At 35.7% G+C, this 20,640-nt stretch overlaps 1 protein-coding gene across 1 annotated transcript in view; it reads right to left on the reverse strand.

Annotated features, from left to right (window-relative positions):
• The window catches only part of LOC137385899 (bridge-like lipid transfer protein family member 3B), a 51,894-nt gene extending 33,122 nt beyond the window's left edge, over positions 1 to 18,772 (reverse strand). Inside the window, exons 1-9 of the mRNA XM_068072501.1 lie at positions 18,646 to 18,772; positions 18,314 to 18,476; positions 17,809 to 17,847; positions 16,497 to 16,579; positions 10,621 to 10,729; positions 9,145 to 9,382; positions 3,562 to 3,725; positions 3,294 to 3,450; positions 2,469 to 2,558 (exon numbers count right to left, since the gene is read on the reverse strand). Of these exons, the coding sequence (XP_067928602.1) occupies positions 2,469 to 2,558; positions 3,294 to 3,450; positions 3,562 to 3,725; positions 9,145 to 9,382; positions 10,621 to 10,729; positions 16,497 to 16,579; positions 17,809 to 17,847; positions 18,314 to 18,476; positions 18,646 to 18,689 (1,087 nt within the window). The 5' untranslated portion in view covers positions 18,690 to 18,772. The remainder of the gene's footprint in view (positions 1 to 2,468; positions 2,559 to 3,293; positions 3,451 to 3,561; positions 3,726 to 9,144; positions 9,383 to 10,620; positions 10,730 to 16,496; positions 16,580 to 17,808; positions 17,848 to 18,313; positions 18,477 to 18,645) is intronic.
• Between the last annotated feature and the right edge of the window lie 1,868 nt (positions 18,773 to 20,640).

A 20,640-nucleotide genomic window follows, 5' to 3' on the forward strand; every position in this document is an offset into this window, starting at 1 on the left:
TTACTGTTAGCCTCAAAGCTAAGAGGATAGTTCGTGTGAGAAGGGCATGCGTATTACTGTTAGCCTCAAAGCTAAGAGGATAGTTCGTGTGAGAAGGGCATGCGTATTACTGTTAGCCTCAAAGCTAAGAGGATAGTTCGTGTGAGAAGGGCATGCGTATTACTGTTAGCCTCAAAGCTAAGAGGATAGTTCGTGCGAGAAGGGCATGCGTATTACTGTTAGCCTCAAAGCTAAGAGGATAGTTTGTGTGAGAAGGGCATGCGTATTACTGTTAGCCTCAAAGCTAAGAGGATAGTTTGTGTGAGAAGGGCATGCGTATTACTGTTAGCCTCAAAGCTAAGAGGATAGTTCGTGTGAGAAGGGCATGCGTATTACTGTTAGCCTCAAAGCTAAAAGGATAGTTCGTGTGAGAAGGGCATGCGTATTACTGTTAGCCTCAAAGCTAAGAGGATAGTTCGTGCGAGAAGGGCATGCATATTACTGCTAGCCTCAAAGCTAAGAGGATAGTTTGTGTGAGAAGGGCATGCGTATTACTGTTAGCCTCAAAGCTAAGAGGATAGTTCGTGTGAGAAGGGCATGCGTATTACTGTTAGCCTCAAAGCTAAGAGGATAGTTTGTGTGAGAAGGGCATGCGTATTACTGTTAGCCTCAAAGCTAAGAGGATAGTTCGTGTGAGAAGGGCATGCGTATTACTGTTAGCCTCAAAGCTAAGAGGATAGTTCGTGTGAGAAGGGCATGCGTATTACTGTTAGCCTCAAAGCTAAGAGGATAGTTCGTGTGAGAAGGGCATGCGTATTACTGTTAGCCTCAAAGCTAAGAGGATAGTTCGTGCGAGAAGGGCATGCGTATTACTGTTAGCCTCAAAGCTAAGAGGATAGTTTGTGTGAGAAGGGCATGCGTATTACTGTTAGCCTCAAAGCTAAGAGGATAGTTCGTGTGAGAAGGGCATGCGTATTACTGTTAGCCTCAAAGCTAAAAGGATAGTTCGTGTGAGAAGGGCATGCGTATTACTGTTAGCCTCAAAGCTAAAAGGATAGTTCGTGCGAGAAGGGCATGCATATTACTGCTAGCCTCAAAGCTAAGAGGATAGTTCGTGTGAGAAAGGCATGCGTATTACTGTTAGCCTCAAAGCTAAGAGGATAGTTCGTGCGAGAAGGGCATGCATATTACTGCTAGCCTCAAAGCTAAGAGGATAGTTTGTGTGAGAAGGGCATGCGTATTACTGTTAGCCTCAAAGCTAAGAGGATAGTTTGTGTGAGAAGGGCATGCGTATTACTGTTAGCCTCAAAGCTAAGAGGATAGTTTGTGTGAGAAGGGCATGCGTATTACTGTTAGCCTCAAAGCTAAGAGGATAGTTCGTGTGAGAAGGGCATGCGTATTACTGTTAGCCTCAAAGCTAAGAGGATAGTTCGTGTGAGAAGGGCATGCGTATTACTGTTAGCCTCAAAGCTAAGAGGATAGTTCGTGTGAGAAGGGCATGCGTATTACTGTTAGCCTCAAAGCTAAGAGGATAGTTCGTGCGAGAAGGGCATGCGTATTACTGTTAGCCTCAAAGCTAAGAGGATAGTTTGTGTGAGAAGGGTATGCGTATTACTGTTAGCCTCAAAGCTAAGAGGATAGTTCGTGTGAGAAGGGCATGCGTATTACTGTTAGCCTCAAAGCTAAAAGGATAGTTCGTGTGAGAAGGGCATGCGTATTACTGTTAGCCTCAAAGCTAAGAGGATAGTTCGTGCGAGAAGGGCATGCATATTACTGCTAGCCTCAAAGCTAAGAGGATAGTTTGTGTGAGAAGGGCATGCGTATTACTGTTAGCCTCAAAGCTAAGAGGATAGTTTGTGTGAGAAGGGCATGCGTATTACTGTTAGCCTCAAAGCTAAAAGGATAGTTTGTGTGAGAAGGGCATGCGTATTACTGTTAGCCTCAAAGCTAAGAGGATAGTTCGTGCGAGAAGGGCATGCATATTACTGCTAGCCTCAAGTAATATACTGACTAACTCTAGCGCATGATGAGCATCGGTAGATAGATAAATACCTATGCACAGAAAAGAATTAACTTCTAATTTAAACGATAATGGATAAACCATCGCAAGAATCCTTTCTACATCCATGTACAATTTATATGAGGCAATTGCTAAGTTTCCATACAACGACAGCGTAGTGACACCTGAGTGTCCCGCTGCCAAAGCGCTATACTAAGCAGGTCATGTTTCCATAGGGCGCTATCGTAGAGCAATAGTTGTGTGACGCCTTCTGCCTAAGCATAAGTCTGCACATGAGGCAACAGTAAAGCAAGTCTTATGGTCGCTAAGGCCATTTCCATAAAATAAAGATAGTGCATCGCTTCCAAACAGTGACACAGAATGAGAGCAACACGTCTGTTTCTATGATAATATTGCAGAGTCATATGGAGGTGAGCTGCTACGCTATCGCTGTATGTAAACTTAGTAATTGAAAAGGATGAAGACCTACCAGCTGGCCGCATTGGATAGTGGGATACTTGCAGTTTCATTATTGCTAAACCAATTGCTCCACCATCTACCAGCCGCTTCCTTCTTTCATCTGTAATTTAACATAGATGAACAAGAAATTCTAATTTGCTCAAAAAACACATTCCGAGTTCCTTGACAAATCTTAACTCATTAATGTGATAAGATCAAATGAACTTCATGATTAAAATGACAACAGCAACAGCAGCAGATGACAGCAACGCTATCTTAGCTTTAACAAGAACACTATATTTCCTGGAGCAAGCTTAATTGCCTGTCATTAAGTTTGTAATTGTCACCCAAAGAATTGACTCACTTCACACAGATAGTAGACGGATATAACAATAGAACCTTAAAGGAGATTAACCTACACAAATTTTGGGAGCCATTGCAGAGGAACAACAACAACGAGGCCATCAGAACAATGGTATCGTTATGGAACCTAAATTATTTCTTTTTACATGACAGCTGGCAGCAGGAGGCACGATCATGCCTCTTTAGGAATGCTGACAACTTAAACTCACAAGTCCGAGTCTTCACTAAACTAGACTGCTTTTAGTAATCTTACAGTTGTCGTTTTCTGATTTAGGTTAGCTTCTTTTATCTAAAGTTTAAACAGCATCTATGCGCCTACAGCATGGCAGTCATCAGCTGATTGGGTACCAACTTTCTAGTAAGTACTTGGCAAGTTCTTGCCAGACAAGTAGTAAGCAACCTCTACTGATTGAGAACAAGTTTTACCATCAAACTCCCAGGTGTCTAATAGTATAGGCCATATGGCTACTACTAGTTAATTGAGTATATCTACCATTGATATCATCGCAGATGTGCAGGTCAACCCGACACGTCTGCACATGGTACGACGACTCAGTGATGTCATATTGATTTTTGGATTGAAGAATTGGAGAAGCTCTTTGTGAACCGCCTTGATTAACGGCTGACTTTTTTGGCAGCTGACGTTGTTTCTACAACAGCCAATCATGATCTTGCAATCTGTCAATAAAATTTTAGTATGCTACTATAAATTCAACATATTTCAGTTTGTGAAGGATTATGTAGCCAGTTGAACACGCTACCTGTAGCTGTTGAGCTGCAAGTTTCTTGCTCTGCTCATGGGACTTGTCTATGTTGTCTTTGATGTGCTTGGCAAACACAACCGCCGCCTTCACCTGAGAGTCTGTGACAATCCATAACAGGTCATCCATAATGAAGTGCAACCTTGTTGCAACCGGTGAGCAATCTAACAAAAGCCACAAAATGTGTTGTCATATTTGGTGAGAATTCATTTTTATAAACTATCAATGCTGTCATAAAAATTTGTAAATAAATTTTTCAATACATCAAATATGTGTTGCAACAAAATTCAAATTATAAATAATCAAACATCAACATCCGAAATTATATGTTCTGATTGCGATGGATGTGTCTAATCCATCTCTTTTTAGAGCAAAAAATCCTATAAGACTGTATTTCGTTTAATTAATAAAGTAAAAAACTTAACAATAAATATTAAATACTTTAGGTAATTATAGCATCCAAACTAAATATAAAAAACCAAATAGTATAAAAGGAACTAAATCAATAGAGTATTAATTAATATAAATACTTTTATTGTCACATTCACTTTTCATTGGAAGCGGGTGAAATAGGGTGCAACCATAGAGAGATATACATGTATATTGGAGAAAGATGGGGCATAGGCAAAGGCTGTTGTAGAGATACAGAGCTTAGACTACAGAAACTTCATTGGAAGCGGGTGAAATAGGGTGCAACCATAGAGAGATATATACATGTATATTGGAGAAAGATGGGGCATAGGCAAAGGCTGTTGTAGAGATACAGAGCTTAGACTACAGAAACTTTCATTGGAAGCGGGTGAAATAGGGTGCAACCATAGAGAGATATATACATGTATATTGGAGAAAGATGGGGCATAGGCAAAGGCTGTTGTAGAGATACAGAGCTTAGACTACAGAAACTTTCATTGGAAGCGGGTGAAATAGGGTGCAACCATAGAGAGATATATACATGTATATAGGAGAAAGATGGGGCATAGGCAAAGGGTGTTGAAGAGATACAGAGCTTAGACTACAGAAACTTTCATTGGAAGCGGGCGAAATAGGGTGCAACCATAGAGAGATATATACATGTATATAGGAGAAAGATAGGGCATAGGCAAAGGCTGTTGTAGAGATACAGAGCTTAGACTACAGAAACTTAATATACTAACATAACATATTCAGATACAATTCTGTTTTTATATTTAATATTTTGCAAATTTTATTGTGAATTAACCTGGTCAACCTCTGTACTTCCACTAGTTTCAGGCTTTATTTTTTTCGGGTCAGTTTCAATTTTCTCTAAATTTATAACAACTAGATGTATGTAAAGATTTTTAACAAAAATATATACAAAGATGTTTACTAATGTTATTTTTATTACTTTTTGTTGTAATTCTAACAAACCATTGTCTACTTTTTTGCCCATCTCTAGCACTCACACTAGCATTCTTGGAATCCATAATTTTTAAAAACAATTGAAGAGATGAAGCACTATTTGATTAAAACTACAAGTAGTACCCTTGCCAGTCCCGCGCACTGTGAGAGATCACCATGAGTAATCAATGCTTGCATAATTATCCCTTAAAGCGGTAAAAGTGGTAAGGCGACAGAGGGGTCTAGTGGTAGGGTGCTTGCTTTTGAATCTGACACTGGGGGTTTGGTTCCAGTGAGAGGCAAGTTTGTTTCTAATGCTCTAGGCGTGACTACAGACGAACAGACACGGCTCTTATTATAGTAAAGATTATTTGATTAACTGCTTGAAAATGTACTGATTTACAATACTTCAGAGTTCCTAAAAATTTCAGACGTCGTATGTTGAAAATGACTTTGACAGCCAAATAATATTTGCAATAATTATCCATATGTCAAAAAATTTATATTTCGCAGTAATTCTATGCTGAGGTTTCATTTTACTTGTAAAAAATGGATTGTACAGGATGCAGCATCTGATGCAGAGACATGACAGAGCCAGCTATTTTAAGAAACTACACAGCCGAAACAAACAGTTCAAAACAAACTGCAATCTCACCAACAGACTATACACACTAGCATAACTACGTATGTCTAACAGAAACACTGTTGTTTGAAAAGCGAATTTAAAGGAAAATCTTGGCTTATCTTAGCGATAGGCAAACACAGACTGCTGGCTTAAGATTTGACAATCTTTAACTGAACCATGTCCACATAGTGTTATCAACAGACGATCCTATAGCCATAGGTTTTGTTATACATACGTATCTAGTATCTACTACTAGTAGAGGCGTATTGCTGATAGCATTACGAGTACCAGATGTCTACCGCTAACATCAACAAACAAGGCAGTTTGATAGATAACTGGAAAGTGTTTTTTTGCAGAGCATTCAAAATGACAGCGACTGCTGATATTAGCCAGTTATTAACTAGTCAGCCAGAATAAGCACAATCTTAGAGAGAGAACTGCTGCCTGCTGCCATAGCGTACACGAAGATGGTGGTAACCTAGGAATGGATAAGAATAAACAATAAGCAATTATTGCTGTTGATATACGGATTGATTAGTGTGAGCCACTGAGCATTATGTAAGAAAAATCATTTTCAGGAGCTGGTATCTGGCTACCCTTGTGAGAATGCATCACGAGCAGATCACTCCACTCAAGAAAAGGAAAATGGTGCACACCGCTGCTCTCTTGTTTATAAAGCAGTTCTGTAAACAACAGCATGCTGTCTTTGTTTGTAACTACCTATGAAGAAAAGACCGAATTGTACGTATCCATAGGAAATAGCAACAAAATGGACGCTACATTATTACAATGGTCTACGGAGCTTTGATTCATAGTGTCTGACATTTCAAATCAGAAGAGATCTAAGTCTTTCACACTGCTTGCTGAAAAATATATTTGGAGGGACAAAATATGTAAGGTTTTCTTGATTTATTGGCTCGGACAGAGAACTGCTAGCTGTAAAAATGGTGAATGTTTCTAAAGATAAGACTGCGATATCTTCAACCCAGAAATTTGAGCATGTGTAGTTTGGCAAGCACGATAAGATAGGGTACAATGCAAATCTACGTATACAATGAACAGCATCTGCAAACTACCGTAAGAATAAGTAAACATAAAGCAAGATGGTTTACTGCATCAGTAGTAAATAATATACATGTAATATGATAATAAACGCATGGGTGTTAATTGCCACTGCATAGCACCAGCTAGGCTTTCTTGATGTTAAAAATATTATTTCTAATCGGCAATGTAACAGGTTTGACTAACAACCCGCAGAAATCAATGCCCTGTTGATTGCACTAGACATACTTCAAACGTTTCCGTATATTTGCCACCCAAATATAATAATTCAAGCTAAACTACCAAGTCTTTGCGCAATAGTTATATAGTTACATAGTTTTATATAAGAGTCCATTGTTCTCATATCTCTAAACAGCCATTTGTAAAAAATCTTTTAACACACAAAATTATATTTAGTGATATTGATCATTACCTACCATGGTGCAATACATAACAATATACAGTGGAACCTCGGTTCTCAAACGCTTCGCTTCTCGACCAACTCGGTATTCGATCAAAAATTTTTAGATTTGTTCGTCTCGGATTTCGACCATAAATTCGGTTCTCGACCGAACCATGCGCGTTTGAATTAAACGTTCGGAACAGCTCCGGAGACAGTATGTTTATACGTTTAACGACGTTGTTATGAGCCACTTTCAGAAGGTTCTAAAAAAGGGAGAAGTTTCACGTCATTAATTTTTTACAAAAAGGAGCCATCTGGGAGGACGTCGCCTCTACCTAAGAGATTTTCTAGGGACACAACTCCTCCAGTCGAGTTACCCTAAATTGTTTTGGAGGAGAATTCTTCTTCAAAGATGTGAAGTAAACGTGCAATTGCTGTTTCTATTTTCTTTTTCACATGATTTTTGACGTAACTGATCTGTTGCATTTTTTTGCCGTTTTATTATCAATTTCTGCAATTTTTTGTATTGTATCGTAACCTTTAATGTTTTTGATGTTTTAAGAGCAAAGCATATGAAGTGTTTACTTTTTGTTTTATTTTTCATCCTCATAGATAAAAAATTCTTTTATTAAAGTTAAACACGATCTAAATCTACCCGTTTTTATTTATAGTATGCAGTCTATAGTACGGTTTATGGTGTAAAATTTAAAAAAATAATTTACCGAGGTTGTTAAATCGACTTGGAACGGATTAAAACTTATATACAGTGAAACATGGATAACTCGCCCTCGGATATAGCGAACACATGGTTAACTCGACTGGATTTGCTTGGTCCGTTCCCACGCAATGATAAATGGCTCTATATAACTCGAATTCAACACTGTTATAACGAACTGTTTTTTGCCCAACGGCTACCGAAACGGTTGCTATCGCTTTAGAAAATCACTTTATTCCAAGCCATAGAGGTAAACCTCAACTTTTCGTAATTCATAAGCGTCGTTATTACCTCCATCGGCAAAATATTTTTGTCAACGACTGTTCTAAAGGTTTAGTGAAATTTGATTTATACTGCTATACGATGAATAGCGCGGACTGGCCCGGCCACGGGCGCAAGGATTTTCGCCACGCACATACAAAACAAAAATCGCATGTTGTTTTGTATGTGCGTGGCGAAAATCCTTGAGTGCATGACCCGGCTAGCCCGTGACGAATATTTTTCCGAAGTTGATTCCGTGTTGAATCAACGTCGGAATGTTGAATGTTTAAAACGTCTTAAAATTTGTTTTTATTAAACGTATACGTTTTCTTAGCTAAAAAAACTATTCATCGTTTGACCTAAACACAGAATACGTGTGTACATTCAATAAGTATCCATTCAAAAAGCGTGAGTGATATACAATGTACTGTTAAACCTCGTAAAACTTTTAATTGAACTGCCTCGGAGTGTTGCTCTTAACGAATCCCAGGTAAAGTAAGGTAATCTTTCCATAAACTTCAAGAAATATCGGCAAAATTGATCGTGGGTAAAACGCTCAAAAGAAAAATGTGTCTTTTCTTTGAGCATTTCAGCAACGATCAAGTTTTGCCAATGTCAATCTAAAAAACGTCCTGGCAATAACATCACCTCAAACAACAAACCAATCTCAAGTGATAGAAAAATCTCTATACTTTTTGATAAAAACGTTTTAAACTTTACATTAGAAGCATTTAATTTGAAACAAGCCATTTGTGCTTTTGATTTATATTATAGTTTGTATATGTTCATGTATCTACTAATAAATAAGTGAATACATGGACTTGTGACAGTGCTCTGATAACTTGAACGCTCTGATAATTCGAACACTTTTGCTCGGTCCCTTGAAGGTTGAGTTATCCGAGTTTCACTGTATATTAATTCTAATAGGAAAACCTGTTTCGGATCTCGAACAACTCGGTTTTCGACCAACCTTCTGGAACGGATTGTGTTCGAGAACCGAGGTTCCACTGTATTACACTAATGTACCATTACAAAGTATGATGAAATCAGCCAAGCGGAGCATGAGCGATGAAACCATCATAGTAATAGAGTTAAACATTACTAGCAAGGCCATCGCTAAGGCAGAATGCTCCTACAACAGAGCATGCCCAGCTTTATAATCACCAATCATGAACTCACCAGAATACCTCTTCTTTGCAGAGATCCTAATCTTGCTTTCATTGGTAATGAGTCTGAGCGGGGTGGTCTGTCGATCACCCTCACTCACCATGCAATCCGCTTCAACCTTGAGCGTCTGCCAGCTCACCTCTTTGAATGTCAACACAAAGTCATTTTGTTTATCACAAATTCTCGTGTGACTCAACTCATTAGGCACTCTCCATTTGGGAGTCTTTGATTGGATAATGATTCTCGAGAGCTGCAAAGAGTCGTAAGAATAGATGAATTGCGACTGATACACCTAATATTTTACTCTGCAATAAAACCTCGACATATGATCAAATAAAAATAAAATCTCTTGAACATCTGATGAGAAGCTTGAGCAAATAATTATTTTACTTAACATCTGAGAAAATTTACAACATACGATGTCAAACATTTTGAAAAACATTGCTATTATGTTAATCAGTACATTATTTACGAAGTTCTCCTTCAAATCGCGCGGTTCTGCGGCGTTTTAATGATATTAAACAAGGCTTCATCCCTACCTAGTATTAAAATATTGGTGACAAATATCAGTAGTAGTGAAAAAGTAAAAAAGCGATGTTTTTTGTAGTATTATACTAGCAACTTAAAGACAACGTTAGCAAACATCTTTAGATAAATTCTTTAAAAGATCTATATAGTTGTATTGGAGTTATCATGAGGAAGAAGGTAGAAGTGACGCAAAGAAAAAGACTACAAAAAGTGAAAGTGGGAAGACTGACTGGGATAATTGATGGAACTTATATCCAACAAGCAAAAAATATAAACAACTCATGTTAGTTTTTAAAAATTCACGAAGTCTAGGTTGGACTAACTCCCCATTTTTATTGGTGCTTCTACCCCAAGGTGTCTATCTCCTTTAGAGCCAAAGGCTACACCTCAATTTGCTCGTGTTCCACATAAAGATGACACAATAAGAATCTATTCTTGCTGACTATTGCTTTATTAATTAATTTTTTATATTTAGTCTTTATATAACTTTATATAATGTTTTATATAATGTATGTGTTTTAATGCTATATGTAATTACTCAAAGTGTGTATCATTGTCTTTTATACTCTGACACGAATAAAATACAATACAATGTATTTATATAAGAATATCAGTTCCAACATACAAGTTTCACATGTAAAACAAATATAGGAGCACCATCAATCCTATACTTTCATTAATGAGTCTCAAAGGTAAAGTATTTATTGGTTATTATTTTATTCTTATAGTCTTTTTTCTATAATTTGGTTTTCAGTTTTGTAAAATGTATTTGCTTGACATATGGAGAACATCTCAGAATGGATTAACTCGCTACATCGAAGTCTGTATCTGTTATACGTTGACCACAATTCCCAAAGATGCAAGCTGAAACAATAAAATCTTGAGACTTATACAGTAGGCCTATTCAACAGGGATGGTTAGGTAAAAGCTTGACAAGGCTACATGATAACGTTGACTTACATTTATGCTAGCTTGGAATGCTTTAGAGGAAAAGCTGACAATGACAGCATTAATGTGCAGGTACATTCCATCAACCACTTTGTCTCCGAACCCGTACCGTCCACCAGAACTGTGAAACACAACAAGAAAACACAGTTACAGTAGACGCTCCTACATCACAAATGATCCGTTCCAGGAAAGTTTATGTTACATGTATTTTACATTATACGAATGGTAAAATACATGTAAATTACCTAATCCATTCCAAGGTCTCTCCGAACTCACTCCTTTGGCCTTTCCAAAAAAAAACAGATTTACCTTTTTTAATTCAAATGCTTATAGTAACTATAATATTAATGGAAGTTTTTTACTTTTTCTTATCAATTTCAGTCAGTTTATGGCTCATGATTATAGTAACTTATGGTAACTTTACAATAAGTGAAGGGGAGCTTGAATATCCATTTACATTAGCTTTTTCACTTTTTGTAGACATAATTGTCTATTTTGCAATGAAAAAAATATTGCGAAATATTATATGTCTAAAACAAATTGAAACGAAAATATAGCTTTACTATAAGTATTAGGATTAGTGCCTGTCTGACAGTCACTCGAGGTTAGAATAAAATAGGTTTTGACAAAACTCATGACAGCTTGGTATATCGACACTAAATTGCCTGCACCAATAGATCGCCTTGAAGTACTTATGTATAATTGCGTGGTTACTTATTTTCTGTTCTTTGTCAACACACCTGACGATCTTTAACGACCAACTAGATTGCTTGAGTTCTAGTATATATAAAAGAGATCCCTATATGTATTTTCTCTTTCAAGTGCGGCAAAAAATATTGATATTTTTGGGTTAACTAGGAAATGCTCATTAATCAAATCGAATTTGAGAATTTGCACCGACTTGAACTTTTTACGTCATACGAAGCAAAAACTGCACATAAATTTTTACATTATGCGGAATATACATTATGCTAGCGTCTACTGTAATAGACTTAAGTAAATAAAAACAGCAGAGAAAATTTTGCAGGATATAGAGCAGAACTAAGGGAAAGATTCTAGACCTATCTACAGTATGAGTTCCATCAGTTTCCTATTTCTGTTCTGGCTTTGCTCATATTATGATTTAAACATTGAATTGTCTAATAAAGACAGCAAAAAACATTGACTACATTCTACTGTTTTACATGAACTTAATTACATTGCAAGCTGTTAATTATTAAAAATAATTTCATGTTAGATCTATTTTTTCAATAACAGTAATCTCTCATATATTGGTGATCTTTTGGTGATATTCAGCTCCCTTCTTATACATTATACACCATACTCTAAGACTATTATACACCATACTCTAAGGCTATTATACACCATACTCTAAGGCTATTATACACCATACTCTAAGGCTATTATACACCATACTCTAAGGCTATTATACACCATACTCTAAGGCTATTATACACCATACTCTAAGGCTATTATACACCATACTCTAAGGCTATTATACACCATACTCTAAGGCTATTATACACCATACTCTAAGGTTATTATACACCATACTCTAAGGCTATTATACACCATACTCTAAGGCTATTATACACCATACTCTAAGGTTATTATACACCATACTCTAAGGCTATTATACACCATACTCTAAGGCTATTATACACCATACTCTAAGGCTATTATACACCATACTCTAAGGTTATTATACACCATACTCTAAGGCTATTATACACCATACTCTAAGGTTATTATACACCATACTCTAAGGCTATTATACACCATACTCTAAGGTTATTATACACCATACTCTAAGGCTATTATACACCATACTCTAAGGTTATTATACACCATACTCTAAGGCTATTATACACCATACTCTAAGGCTATTATACACCATACTCTAAGGTTATTATACACCATACTCTAAGGTTATTATACACCATACTCTAAGGCTATTATACACCATACTCTAAGGCTATTATACACCATACTCTAAGACTATTATACACCATACTCTAAGGCTATTATACACCATACTCTAAGGTTATTATACACCATACTCTAAGGTTATTATACACCATACTCTAAGGCTATTATACACCATACTCTAAGGTTATTATACACCATACTCTAAGGCTATTATACACCATACTCTAAGGCTATTATACACCATACTCTAAGGTTATTATACACCATACTCTAAGGCTATTATACACCATACTCTAAGGCTATTATACACCATACTCTAAGGCTATTATACACCATACTCTAAGGTTATTATACACCATACTCTAAGGCTATTATACACCATACTCTAAGGTTATTATACACCATACTCTAAGGCTATTATACACCATACTCTAAGGTTATTATACACCATACTCTAAGGCTATTATACACCATACTCTAAGGTTATTATACACCATACTCTAAGGCTATTATACACCATACTCTAAGGCTATTATACACCATACTCTAAGGTTATTATACACCATACTCTAAGGTTATTATACACCATACTCTAAGGCTATTATACACCATACTCTAAGGCTATTATACACCATACTCTAAGACTATTATACACCATACTCTAAGGCTATTATACACCATACTCTAAGGTTATTATACACCATACTCTAAGGTTATTATACACCATACTCTAAGGCTATTATACACCATACTCTAAGGTTATTATACACCATACTCTAAGGTTATTATACACCATACTCTAAGGTTATTATACACCATACTCTAAGGCTATTATACACCATACTCTAAGGTTATTATACACCATACTCTAAGGCTATTATACACCATACTCTAAGGCTATTATACACCATACTCTAAGGCTATTATACACCATACTCTAAGGCTATTATACACCATACTCTAAGGCTATTATACACCATACTCTAAGGCTATTATACACCATACTCTAAGGCTATTATACACCATACTCTAAGGCTATTATACACCATACTCTAAGGCTATTATACACCATACTCTAAGGCTATTATACACCATACTCTAAGGCTATTATACACCATACTCTAAGGCTATTATACACCATACTCTAAGGCTATTATACACCATACTCTAAGGCTATTATACACCATACTCTAAGGCTATTATACACCATACTCTAAGGCTATTATACACCATACTCTAAGGCTATTATACACCATACTCTAAGGCTATTATACACCATACTCTAAGGCTATTATACACCATACTCTAAGGTTATTATACACCATACTCTAAGGCTATTATACACCATACTCTAAGGCTATTATACACCATACTCTAAGGCTATTATACACCATACTCTAAGGCTATTATACACCATACTCTAAGGCTATTATACACCATACTCTAAGGCTATTATACACCATACTCTAAGGCTATTATACACCATACTCTAAGGTTATTATACACCATACTCTAAGGCTATTATACACCATACTCTAAGGCTATTATACACCATACTCTAAGGCTATTATACACCATACTCTAAGGCTATTATACACCATACTCTAAGGCTATTATACACCATACTCTAAGGCTATTATACACCATACTCTAAGGCTATTATACACCATACTCTAAGGTTATTATACACCATACTCTAAGGCTATTATACACCATACTCTAAGGCTATTATACACCATACTCTAAGGTTATTATACACCATACTCTAAGGCTATTATACACCATACTCTAAGGCTATTATACACAATCATCTAAAGCAATTATGTACTTTAGTTTAAGCTGTGACATAAAATAGTTTATACACCAAGCTATAGATTATTGTCAAAATATATCTAAGGCTATTACACACCATAGTCTATGGGTACTAAAAATACTAATCTCTATATATAAATCTGTGTTTGTCTTGTTGTCTTTTTGTTAAACCCTGTGGCCAGTTATAGATCCAGTTCATTGCTAGATTCAAATCTAACAATGAAAAATCCGCATGGCACTAGATTTGATATCGGGACCTCCAGATCTAGAGGTGACAAACTTACATACAGATAGATTCAATGGATCGGAATACAACGGATTCATCGATCAAATAGTCATTATGTTGGTTAAGATACACACGCTTGAAGCGCTTGCTTGGGGTTAATAACTAGCAGTGTTGAAAGTTACGCGTAACGATTGTTAAGCTGGCTTAAAACACGGGTATTGTTTTAATAAAGCTGGAGCTTTCCAGGAAGTTACTCAAATTCATTAGGTAAGTATTCCATTACCCGTGCAACGCCAGACATTTAGGCTAGCCTATACTATAATATGAGCAGTGTCTGTCTGTCCGAGCTCAGCTCCTATAAAAGCGTTAGAAACAAAATATTCTTTCGAACAGGAATCGAACCCCGATCATCAGGTTCATGGGCAAATCACCCTACCGCAACACCACTCAGTCGCCTTACCACCTCCCGTATTAACTCTAACTCTCCCCATATTAGCTTTAAGAGCCGCGTAGTACGACTCAGCAAAGCGTTTCCATATGACCGACAGCCACATGATGTGGCGTTAGCAGACTTGGTACAAATCGTTTATGATTAGTAAATAGTTAATAAATTACCCTATTGTATCTGCAAATACTGCAGATCTGCAAAATGGAAAGGGAATATCTGCATGAGTTGAGCCGATAAAAAAAATGTTAACAACCCATTCTGAGCGTGGTTTCGCATTGCAAAAACCTATGTTAACGTTAGCAATGACCAGTCGCACGATTACAGCTCTGATTTGTTACTAATTTTAGATCTATGGACTTTGAGTGATTTTTATTGAACAATAGTACTACTGAGGGTTATTATTCATATATTGTTCAATAATAATGCCATAAACTGTAATAATATTAATAAATCGCCAGACTCTGACATGCTAATGGTAATTTCGAAAATGGCTGAAACAATGTTCTTTCTCATTCTGCAACGCATTTGTGGTATTTTTCATGGCATAAGCCGTTGTAAAATTTTATGACGATTAAGTTGGTATTAAAATATTTTTTATAAACCGTGTGGTTCAAAAGTTATGACAATTTATACACGCTCCGTCAAATATTAGGTTTTACTGAATGGTACATGATTATGACACGAAAAAGAAATTAATTTGGTAGCAAAAGAGCTAATTCTGCACATACTCATTACTTATGGCATTACTTACTTCTCTTACAGTGCAAGGGACTGAATACCGTACTAGTTATGGCAATCTCTTACAGTGCAACGGACTGAATACCGTACTAGTTTTGGCAATCTCTTACAGTGCAAGAGACTGAATACTTATGGCAATCTCTTACAGTGCAAGGGACTGAATACTGTACTAGTTTTAATAAAAATTTCAGCTTAGTTAAAAGTTTAACCTCCTTTTTAGTGCTGTAAATCTTTTAAGACCTGAATAATTAAATAATTAACGGTTGCGTTTGCAACAGCAAAGACCAAAACTCTAGAAAAGCATTATCGATGAAACTGGCCATAAAAAGGCCATTATAAAATACTAAGGCTTACCTGTCAGTAACATAGACTAACAAACCAACATTTATTATCAAACACAAATAGTATTTATTAAATAGTATTTAATAAATACTAATATAAATAATAATAATATAATAATATAAATACTAAATATTTAATATCAACTAACAAAGTAATGATAGTTCCTGCAGTGTCTTGGAAGCATCTAAACATTCCAAAGTGAATACAGATACACACACACAAAAGTTACATAAGATGCTACCATTGATAAAGTAAATTTCAATGGATCAACATACTTTTTCACGGAATCAACAAACAATAAAAAATTGTAAAAGTAAAGAAAAAAGTTAAAACCGATTACTTCTTTTTATGATTAAAAATTCCCTTCAATCTGCTTATTGTTAGGAAGGTTACCTGTAACTTGGAAGACCTGATATGTTTGTAGGTTCTCGCAATTCTTCACACATTTCCATTGATACAAGCACCTCATCCAAGTACTGTAAAATAATCACCTGCTCTAACTCCCTGAAACATGCAGACCTCTCAAAGTCTATTAATAGCAGTAATTATTCTATTATTCACAATCGTCTTGGTGACACTTGTACATACAAATATTGAAAAAGTATAATAATTCATACTTACTCTAATACTTATGCTTGAAGAATGTACATGCTGCTGAAAATGTGAAACGTGTACATGTACAAGTAACTGTACATGTATACTTACATGGACATATACATGTGTACATATACGCATGCATTTATAAATGTGGAGGTATACATTCATGTATATATACACGTACACATATAGAGACATGTTCATGCATGTACAAGTATATGTACATATCTATATTTCTCAAAGTATGTATGTGTGTCCCTCCAGCTATAGCTATTACGTATTCCCATAGCTGTAGATGGACAACGCTGACGCAACGTCATGGCGTACGTCATTAGAAGCCTAGCGCTTATCAACTCGCTTACTGGAATTTTCCATTGGCAATGTGCCAAGCTAATAGCAAGTAGCGGGCAACTCTCATTACTTCTCATTGTTTATAAGTTGAATTGTAATACTATTTTCATTGGCAATGTGCCAGACTAATAGCAAGTGGTAGGCAACTCTCATCACTTCTCATTGTTTACAAGCTGATTTTTAATACCATTTTCCATTGGCAATCTGCCAGGCTAATAGCAAGTGGTAGGCAACTATCATCACTTCTCATTGTCTATAAGCTAATTTTTAACACCCGGGCAACACTGGGAGGCACAGCTAGTATATGTAAACTGATATACATACATGCATACGCAAATGTATTTGATTGGATGATTCATTAGTGATTCACAAGACCAGATACTGAAAGAGTGCGAACAAAAGTACATTTTTATTTCCCAAGTTTTAGTTCTCAAGTCAGTGAGAAGCCAAAGAAGTTGAATAAAGAGCTAAATAAATGAACAATTCTTCCAAAGGCCATGAATTGGAACTTAAATTTTTGCATGATTGATTCATTCAATGATTTATTCAGCATATAACAGTTTTAATCTAACGTATAAAACATATAATTGTTTAAATCTAACGACAATATGGCTGTTCACTCATCCTATAATTCATACGCCGTGTCTAAATATTCGTTGAAAAATAATAAGTGTGTGATTGGTCATGTAGATTCGAATACTAGGGTAAACAGAAGTGTTAGTTGTTACAACATTAAAACTGCTAAATATTTACTTACTAATTCAATAGGCTGAGACTTGAGTTTACTCCACTGCATCTACAAGAGTATCAGTAACATCAGCTGACAAGCAGCCCTCAATTCTAAACACCACGAGACAATAACTATTAGTAAAAGGAGTTTCTATATAGCCAAATGGGCAAACTATTTGTTGTACTGTGCAACTAAAAACCAGAAAAATTTATATAATATTTTCATAGTATACACATATTATATATAATATTTACATAATATACATTATTTAAACCATAATACATAACATATATTATATTTTACATCACACACATATACATATACCACGCATATATATTAAATGTATATATACATTTTCACAATATATTTACTGTGAAAATGGTAGACATAACTATCAACTAAAAATATTTACAGTTTGCCAGAGAACTTCCTGCCTTAGCAGAAAAAATATCCTATTGACAAGCGACAGTGTAAATTAAGTATCTACTGGTGAACGTGGCTTTAGATGGATGGCATGATCGGAAAAACCTACCCTGATGTTCACCTTGTTACAGGTGGCTTTTGTAAGCCTGACCCATGTGGGCAGATCCATCAACTCCATGAGAATTGCTTCATCCAGCTCCAAGTTTGTAAGTTCACCCTCACCCTTCAGTGTGCTAAGCTGAATTTTGTCAGGTGAGAGGTTCTTAGTAAATCTGAAAGAAAATGCAGAGATATATAGAATGTTATAGCGAAAATCTTTGCTCGATTTTCTTGAGGTCTATAGAACATGGTTTTTGTATACTTCCATTTCACCTCAATAAACATGTTTGATCAAAATCTTTGATAAACAACAAAGCAAACTAAAACATGTTGACGACTAACTTGCTAAGATGTTTAACGATCTGTGTTTTGATGATGGCAGCCATTGTTGTTGCTAAATGAGCCGGTGCAAAATTAGCTTAGAACCCCTCACATGGTCTTGTGTCTTGCTTGCGCTGATTCCAGCTTACCTAAATAAATACAAAAAAGCAATACAAATTTTACATAGAATGCGACATAACTATATGTAAAAGACTAGCTGTCAGAAATTCGCTATTCACCAAATTACTTAATTAAACACGATGAAGCCATGCGAGGCATAGGCTTCATATAATTTGTTTTCCTAGCTATGCTCAAGTAAACTCAGCTGCATAGTTTCGTTTTGTTTTTCCGCACTTCCGTAAGATTACCAAATGTTGTTCGCTTTGTGCGTGATATGTTTTCAGTATAATTTTGAAATTATAAGCTGAATGGACTACCAGTTCTTGAGATATCGCCGCAATACTGAGGGCACTTCTAATCGACCAAGAAGTGAACTGCTGACAAAAGATTAGTTCCTACTGACACACTGATTGAAATTCTTAGTAAAGCTCAGAAATAAACCAAGCTAGAAAGCTTCTTCTTTTCAACAACAATATCTTTAGACTAAAACTATTTGTTTTTCTATTTATAACAATTATACACACTATCAGACTCAGTGTACTGTAATCATTATGTTTCAGCAGTTATCACTAAAACATCACTTCTTATAGAGTGAGAGAAAAACTATTCACTCTATTTGATTTCTGTTCTTTCATCGAGTCCTACCAGTTTAAAGCTTCAAAATGATATTCAGTTTAAAAGGAATTGTAATATTCTAAGTACTTCCAGTCGATGAAAAATTGTTAGTACCGTCTAAGATCAGGGGTCCTACTGGTATATACAAGATTAGACCTCAAAGCATTAAACAGCATTTGATGTGAATTTTACTATCGTTGTTAATTGTAAGTTATTAACATCATTTCCAATTGTAATGCTACTAGCGCAAAAAGACCACTACGCATAGCAAGCTAATTTTTCTGCATTGCTATTGCACTGCGATTTTAAATGTCAAATAGCCGTAGTTACGTACCATTGATCTCCTAAGAAAATAGAACTTTTGGCCAATAATGCTTTTATTGCTTAACTCGACTTTCACTGACTTGCACTATCACTAAGTTTTATTAACATTTTGATAAGACAAAATGTTTCTGAATATTTTGGGATAAAAGTAAATAATAATTTGAGAAGTGTATTTGCATGTAGATAGTAATTGAAGCAGCTTAAATGCTGTACAACACCAACATTTTGCCTTGGTAAATATGTAATTGTCATCCTTCACAGCAAACCTGGCAATCAGCCATACCACAGACGCAAGTAAAATATTTTTATAAATTATCTGCAAGTTTTTATGAGGCTCAACAGATTAACAATGATAATGGTTTCCATATGGTATATTGAACAATAAGTTGCTACAGTAATCCAATTGTATCCACTTATTCAATGTAACAACATTTCTTTGCGTCTTGTATTGGTTGATTTTACTCTTCATAGGTCTAAAAATAACTTGTCATGAGTTACCTCAGTTTTTGGCTGGGTTTTCATGACTATAAAGAAGCCTTCTGTCCAAGTTTTCTGCATAAAACATTTATGTGTAATATGTGAGAAATTTCCTTACACACCTGTTACATATAATAAGCGATTAATTATTGCTGTCTTATCCAGACTAAGCAAGAGTATATGATTGATCACCTCTAAGGTGCTTATAGCCGTGTTGGAGTATTGAAGATTAAGTTGTCAAGCTTATCCTATATGTCAAACTGCAATCTTAAGTTATGTTAACTACTCAGATGGTAGCGACCAGTGACAAAAAATAATCTTTATTTTGATGAACTCGATACCTAAGACACAACTAGTAAAATTCTAGAATAAGAATAACAGTAGTGCAAATAAGATGAAGTAGCTGATACAGAATAAGCCTTCATGCAAACAGATGTTTAAGCCCTCAAGCTCATACATCTATAAAGCCTCAGTCTAAAG

The sequence above is a fragment of the Watersipora subatra genome, chromosome 1 (genome assembly GCF_963576615.1).
Source record: "Watersipora subatra chromosome 1, tzWatSuba1.1, whole genome shotgun sequence".
Lineage (NCBI taxonomy): Eukaryota > Metazoa > Bryozoa > Gymnolaemata > Cheilostomatida > Watersiporidae > Watersipora > Watersipora subatra.